The 7,630-nt window shown below is 38.2% G+C and overlaps 2 protein-coding genes across 2 annotated transcripts in view; one reads left to right on the forward strand and one right to left on the reverse strand.

Annotated features, from left to right (window-relative positions):
* The window catches only part of LOC113800982 (RNA-binding protein 33), a gene marked incomplete at its 3' end in the record, with an annotated part of 13,429 nt that extends 10,896 nt beyond the window's left edge, over positions 1 to 2,533 (reverse strand). Inside the window, 1 exon segment of the mRNA XM_027351793.2 lies at positions 2,003 to 2,533. Coding sequence (XP_027207594.2) covers positions 2,003 to 2,010 — 8 coding nt within the window.
* Positions 2,534 to 3,466: 933 nt separating this feature from the next.
* Positions 3,467 to 6,968, forward strand: LOC113800975 (meiotic recombination protein DMC1/LIM15 homolog). Its single transcript, XM_027351785.2, has 3 exons — positions 3,467 to 3,799; positions 5,214 to 5,459; positions 5,900 to 6,968. Exons 1-3 carry the CDS (start codon positions 3,578 to 3,580, stop codon positions 6,455 to 6,457), a joined length of 1,026 nt encoding a protein of 341 aa, XP_027207586.2. The 5' UTR covers positions 3,467 to 3,577; the 3' UTR covers positions 6,458 to 6,968.
* Positions 6,969 to 7,630: the final 662 nt, after the last annotated feature.

Consider the following 7,630-nt stretch of genomic DNA (forward strand, 5'->3'; position numbering starts at 1 on the left):
ACTATAAGCACAGTATGAGAGTGTACCTATATTTTCATCTCATATACTGTTTAGATATAAATTTCATTTTCTTTAAAATGTAGGCCACATCAATCTCCTCTAGTTTCACCTAAACTTAATAAAACAAAAACTAAGTGAGCAAAGCCACAAATATATTTGCTTTCTTTGGGTCTATTGATTAAACAGTGAATGCCTGGATAAACAAAATTTACTTCTTGTAGAACAAATATACTGAAAAAAGTATCAAGATCTTGTATTACATAAGCTGAAATAGAATAAGAGGGCCACTGTGCCTCTTTTCTATTTTCTAACCTCATTCTGGGATTCTTAAACCTCAGTTTCATAAGGAGTAATAAAATTGATTCATTAGTTTCTGATTTATAATTCAAAAACTGTTTACATAGAATTGGTAAAGATTTGTTTTAAAAATTCAGTGTTTTAACCCTTTAGCAGTGGTATTTTGCAATATAATCCTGTAGTACTATTTATTTTGGACTCGGACAGTGGGTGGGACTGCGCTGGAAAGTGCGCACTGTGGCGGCGCTGCTTTCCCTCTTTCATGCATGTGTTTGTATATGTGTATATGAAAAAATATATCTTTGCATATGTATATATAAACACTTGCAAATACATGCAAGCAAGCAAAAATACATAAATACACTCAGAGAAAGTGGAGGACCTGGCTTAGCATGCATCAAAAGCGTTCAACTCCTTTGGCAGGTAACACCCTATCCCCCACTCAGGCCTAGGGCGGCAAGCCTGGGCCCTAGAAGGCCACTAGGCCGACACCGGTTTAGCGGCTGATATCCCCTGGCCCAATGGCTCCCAGGCCACACGGCTGCCCATTGCTCCATGGGATCGGCTGTCAATTGCACATTGCATCATATGATAACATCCACGACCGATGAGTTAAGAAAACCTTTCAACCTACTCCTCTCCAGCTTTTCTGTATTCTGTAAGTTTCCATCTCTGTATCTTATTTCAATTTTATGACCTATCTATTTTCACTCCACTCAAGGCATGATTTTTTTATTTACTTTATATATCATTTGCTTTATTATTTTTTCAGCCCTGAATATCAATATAAAGACAAGTAAGAAAGACGTAACTTAGCTGTAACTTTCATACCAAAGCTTTCCGACTTCATGATTAGAAAATTAATGTTCATAATAAGAAACATTGAAGTATTTTGTATTTAAAAGAAATATTTATGTAATCTATTATTTCCTATGCATGAAAATGAGTAGGAGAGAAATTATTGGTAACAAAAGATTCTGTTGCAGTTTCCTCTCTTATCCTTAGCATTCACACGAAAAGCAGTTTTTCATTGGAATGCATTTCATCAATACCAAATCTACAAGTATGTAGGATGTGCAGTTTTCCTTGAGAATCACCAAAATATAATGGCAAATTTCTATAATTCTCAGAAATTTCTCAAGCCTCCCTACAGTTGTTGGGTGGAAACTGTTGCTGAACTTACGAGAAAGTTTATCCCTGAAAGATATGAAAAAACAACAAAAAATGCTGATCTGTCAATATTGCCAAAATTTGCAGTAATGGCCACTACAAGGGAAGAGAATTTCCCATTTATACATGTTTGGAGTGCAAAAAAAATATTACTGATGGGAATTACATTACACAAAATTGACCTTACCTATCTGTAGGTAAACATGATTGAGATAATGACAAGGGGTGTGCCCATTTTGCAAAACTACAAGGATGACAAATGCTTCAACATGAACTACAACTGGATTGTCCCTTGAACTAATAGGCTAGTGTTTTTGGGTTATTATCTTACATAGAATACAATACTAAAATCAACGATTATCAAGACCACCTCAATACAGCAGAGGCTGAAAATACCCAAGCGACATTAAAGCCTTTTTATTAGTCCATACAAATTCCCCGGCCCTATATGGAAGCATTATCCATTTTTGTTTTTGTAATTTTCTTACTTTATCGTTGCAGCATTTAGTACTCAGTGTGAACTACAAATACTTACTCTGCCATTTTAAGTTTGTGTTACGCGATTTCCTAATCTGAAGCTATAAAAGCCCGAAAAAAGATCTTTCACATAGACGCCTTTTTCATTTTCATCAGATCAATGGACACAACACAAACACTTGACTACAAGGAAGGAAATGCTTTCGGCCCGGAGGAACCATGTTTCATTTGCCATTTTCTGATGAATTTGTGGGTCTATGGTTATCTCATCTAGCTTTTACCATGTCGTATATGTTATCGTGACATATAATTCACTTTTTGCTGGTCTAGATTCAACGGGACTGTTTATTTAACAAAAGACTTTTCTAGAACCAAAAGTATTTTTATCTATGCAACAGAAAACGATTTTTAGAGGTAAACTATGGTAGAATCCAAAAATATAGATGTATGCGCGCGCACACACACACACACACTGATGTTCAAATATGTTACAGGAAGAGTGAAGTTAGACAAGATGACTTTATGATTTTGAATAGAAGGGGGCGAGAGGACACAGGAAAACGTTAAAAGTAGAGGCAAAATAAAGTAAGAAGAATTCCGTTTCTCGAACAGAACGATTGAAACATGGAATAATATTCTAAATAACGTTGTTTGTGCCAAAAATATGTATCATACGATATAGCAGACGAGACCATCTGAGCATAGCTCTTCTGTATTGAAATAACGTGATAAGAACACACGCACACATACACTTACATGTGTGTATGTGTGTGTGTGTGTGTTTGTGTGTGTGTGTGTGTGTGTGTGTGTGTGTGTGTGTGTGTGTGTGTGTGTGTGTGTGTGTGTGTGTGTGTGTGTGTGTGTGTGTGTGTGTGTGTGTGTGTGTGTGTGTGTTTGTGTGTATTGTTGTTGTTGTTGTTGTGTGTGTTTGTCAATCTGTCTCTCTTTCCCTCTCATCTACATGCCTTTTTTCTCAGCATATGATATAAAATGTCTATGTAGGTCTACGTTTCCATATAGTAAATAACGTACTCTTTACTTTATATACATATGTCTTATATGACATATTCATCTAAACATCACCCATTCCTTGTTCCCGATTTATGAATTTAAAGAATCATGTGTATGACCTATAAGAATAACGGAATGCATTACTGAATAAAATGTAATTTGAAAAAAAAAGTTTACTTGATGAACCTGCGTATAGATTCTTGTCATTCATAGGTAATCTTAAATCCTTTATCGAACTAGCTAGCACACTGCTATGAAATAAATATGACCCTAATAAAATATCATCAAACGTTATCATAGGTAATGTATCGCTTTTGCTATTTTTTCTTTTTCATAGAAAATTAACCTTACATCAAATATCTGTAAATATTAGACAAAAAGTGATTCAAAAAATAATTCCAGTACAACAGTCCTCGTAAAATACACAATTAAAGTATATATCCCATCTACATTAAAATATCTAATATTTCTTTCAATTACAAACGGAAAATCGCCTGACATAATTGGCGGGAAATTTTTCGACGGGCAGACGAAGACAAATTTCTCTTACGCTCCCGAGAAACTTTTGAATAACCTCGACCTATTCCCATTTCCTGTCATTTACAAGAACCCGAGAATCACAATGGAAGATCAGGCTTTAGATGCCGAGGAGTGTGTCCTGGACGATGAAGTCAGCTTCTTCACAGATATAGATGAATTACAAGCCCATGGCATCAACGTGGCGGACATTAAGAAACTGAAATCTGCGGGAATATGTACAGTCCGGGGAATACAGATGACCACACGACGTAGACTTTGTATGATCAAGGGAATCTCTGAGGCAAAAGTAGACAAAATAAAGGAGGTTAGTAACATTTCATAGCAGAACTTAGTAAAAATCTTGTAACGTTTAGGTTGTTCATCAGGCAAAGGATAATCAGTGCGATTAATTTCTGTCAGCCGATTTATTTTTCTTTCTATGTAGTGACTCATTGTATAAAGATAATACAATTGTTTACACACGCGCATAAAGTATAGTTAAATAGTGAATTTCTCATACATTTAGAACAGATTGTTACGCCTGAAAAATTCCTATATGGAGTTATTTTCCTTTTTCGAGAGCTTTCTGCATTAAGTGGTCGCATCATTTACATGTAGTATCATGTCTAAGTCATTGCAGTCATCTAGATATCAAATTGCACCAGATATACAGTGATCAGGGGCGTAGCCATGTTCGCATGTTGCCAGGCGATGTTGCAAATAACGACCAATTTAAAAATCATACATATCTAGTTTGCATTCCAATTCAGAACCAAGGAAAAATTTAGTTTTATAGAAAGTACACAACTGTTAATTATATTTAGGGTCAAATAATATGTGCATAAAACCAAATCATGATTTGAAATATTAGAATGTCTTAATTTCAAACAAAATCAAAACAATGCAGCAGTATGAAGAAATGCATGATGCAAAATTAAAAGGCTTTATTTAAGCTAAGCTGTCTATTACTTCGGCTGCCGCCCCTTATTCCTATCACGAGGCTACTGTCCGCCAACGGTGGCGGCAACTAATTGCCCTTAGCAACTAGTTGCACACTCCGCTCCTTTAGTCGGAAGAATGGTATAAATAAAAGAGCTCCGACTCCTTGCTTTGTTGCCTAAAATAATCGGAGGGTCGCTCTCGAGAGGCGAAAATGCATGTGCATCGTATGTTATCACTATCACACTTTTCAAGGATTTGTGTGCCGATGCGTTTTACAGCGAATGGCGGCAACTGCGAGTCGCGGGAGCCAGCCATTACAAAGAAGGTTGCAAAGCAGTGGCCTATGGGAGGCAACTGGTTGCCGCCACCGGTGGCCACTACAAAGAAGGTTTCAAAGCAGGGGCCTATGGGAGGCAACTGTTTGCCGCCACCGGTGGCCGTTACAAAGAAGGTTGCAAAGTAGTGGCCTATGGGAGGCAGCTGGTTGCCGCCACCGGTGGCATAGTCCCCTTGTAGCAATTTACTAAGAGTGCCAGACACGCAGTTGTCCAATGTAATGCTTATTTCCTGATATTCATGTGTTCTTTTTTGAAGAAGGTAATATTTTGATAAGAAAAGTACTATTGATGGTACTGATATTCCTGAGGTTCAAATGAATAATTATGTACGTAATTTATGCTAATAGGTCTGCCTAAACGGAATTACCTTTATAATACATTAAATCAAATGACAGTACTTCTATATAATTTCCAAATACAGCATACACCATCTCACTGAGTAATGACTATCCATGACAGGTGGCAGCCAAGCTATGCGGAGGCGACGGGTTCGTGACAGCGCTGGTCATGTGCGAGAAGCGAAGGCTGGTGTTCCGAGTCAGCACGGGATCTGCTGAGTTGGATGCACTGCTCGGCGGCGGGATCGAGAGCATGGCCATAACGGAGGTGTTCGGAGAGTTCCGTACGGGGAAGACACAGATCTCCCACACTCTGTGCGTCACGGCGCAGATCCCCAATGAAGCTGGGACGTATTCCGGAGGGAAGGTACGTTCCTGTTTGTTAACAGTTGATATATTTTGTTGACGTTATCAGATTCATAGGCGAAAATTACCACATGATCGGTATGCAAATTAATTTACATTAGGCAATGGTTTCATTTTAATTAAAAACGTTCATATAATCATTGTCATATTGACCTTCATTATAATAGTAATGGCCATGATCATATTGACCTTCATTATAATAGTAATGGCCATGATCATAGTAAAATGAAAACGATAATGACACTATGCCATTACATGATTCTATGTGACAGTGGCATATATATTAATGGCGAGAGCATATGAACAGTACTCACATTCCAATATCTATATTAACACGTCCACAAATATATAGGAACTATAATCGGTATGAACTACGCAAATCAGATACCAAACGATACCATGCTGCCTGACAGTATATCTAAAGCGCTATCATTGCTGCAGGTCATCTTCATCGATACAGAGAATACCTTCCGGCCAGACCGACTGCGCCCCATTGCCGACCGCTACAACCTCGAACAAGACGCAGTGCTCGACAACGTCCTGTACACCAGAGCCTTCACCTCGGAGCACCAGCTGGAGATCCTGGACCACGTGGCCGCACAGTTCCACGAAGAGCCTGGCATTTTCAAGCTGCTCATTGTTGACTCCGTTATGGCTCTCTTCCGGGTCGATTTCAGTGGACGCGGAGAGCTGGCTGATCGACAGCAGAAACTGGCGCAGTATATGTCACGACTGCAGAAGATCAGCGAGGAATACAACGTGTCTGTCTTCATCACCAATCAGATGACAGCAGATCCAGGGGCTGCGATGTCTTTCCAGGCGGACCCGAAGAAACCGATTGGAGGACATATCCTAGCCCATGCCTCGACAACAAGGGTAAGTCTGCGCAAGGGGCGTGGCGAAACTCGTATTGCAAAGATCTACGACAGCCCCGAATTGCCTGAGAACGAGTGCACCTTCGCTATCACGGCAGGAGGTATTGCTGATGCCAAGGAGTAACTGCCTTTGTATGCTAAAGTGTTTATTTATTTCAATTATTACTTGTATACAGGTTTTAGAATTTACTGTAACATGATTCAAGTGAATTGAGAAAATTAATTTCAGGTCAACAGTTTTTGCTTGTACTTTTTGTTATTAGTAGTGTATATGCTAAACCAGTTATTGTTTCAAAAGTAGAATTGTCCATTTGATTACAAAATAGTCTAGATATTTATATATATATATATATATATATATATATATATATATATATATATATATATATATATATAGTTTTGCAATAAGTCACTTGCTTGATTCAGGTCATGTAATCTAGATTATGGATATCTCTGGTTGTACATCTTCATGGTGTATGAATAATATTAGTATGCTGCTCATTGGAGCATGATTGCATACATGTCCGTACACATTATGCTAGCATTGTATTTTGATCATAACACTCTTATTTGGCGCTTCATAACATTGTGAATATGACTGTACGTGGAATTAAAGGGTTACTTTAGTTGATCGACGTACTCCTTTTATTTCCAGCCAACAAAGATAGTATCTTATAGTGAATAATCCTTGAAGTTATTTGGGACAAGTTGAACGGTGATCTCAGCCAGCCAAGACTCCCGGCTGCATGTATAGCCTGATATAGAGCGAGCCAAGGTCAGGGCACATAGTGGCAGACATACAGTGAGACACGAACCCGGATGTTGGTTTGGTGTTTGATCTTATTGGTATGGAATATTCTATACGTGGTCTATTAGTGAATACATTCTGCTTCCCATATTCGATATCAGGTGTCGATTTCACGCAGTTACAGAACTTAATGTAATGTAGTACTATGCAGATTGATTCCTTCATTATATTGTATTTATTAGACATTTTTTCTGTACTAGGGTACTTTTTTGCTGATGCTCGTAGTAGTCGGTATATTTCACCATCAATTTCTAAATCGCAAATTCGCATACCTTGTTGCACGGAACTAAACCCAAACTTGTTATATCACTTGGGTATAGATTTTATCTCGATTACAGGAACAGTGAGATCAGCGCTTAACCAATGCTGTTGCCTAGTGTCGCCCACCCAAGAAGTTACTAAGCCAGTTCTCACAAACGAGTTATAAATTGATGTGTGCGTCTAGGGTCTGGAGGTAATGCAAAGTCATCTTACGTAAGGTATAGCTTA

This window comes from Penaeus vannamei, chromosome 5, assembly GCF_042767895.1.
Source record: "Penaeus vannamei isolate JL-2024 chromosome 5, ASM4276789v1, whole genome shotgun sequence".
Classification (NCBI taxonomy): Eukaryota; Metazoa; Arthropoda; class Malacostraca; order Decapoda; family Penaeidae; genus Penaeus; species Penaeus vannamei.

Excerpts from the sequence above, each read along its gene's own strand:
- LOC113800975 (XM_027351785.2), top strand. The coding sequence starts at position 3,578 with ATGGAAGATCAGGCTTTAGATGCCGAGGAGTGTGTCCTGGACGATGAA. Across the intron at positions 3,800-5,213 it reads AAGTAGACAAAATAAAGGAG|GTGGCAGCCAAGCTATGCGG; the intron begins GTTAGTAACATT and ends TATCCATGACAG. Across the intron at positions 5,460-5,899 it reads GGACGTATTCCGGAGGGAAG|GTCATCTTCATCGATACAGA; the intron begins GTACGTTCCTGT and ends TCATTGCTGCAG.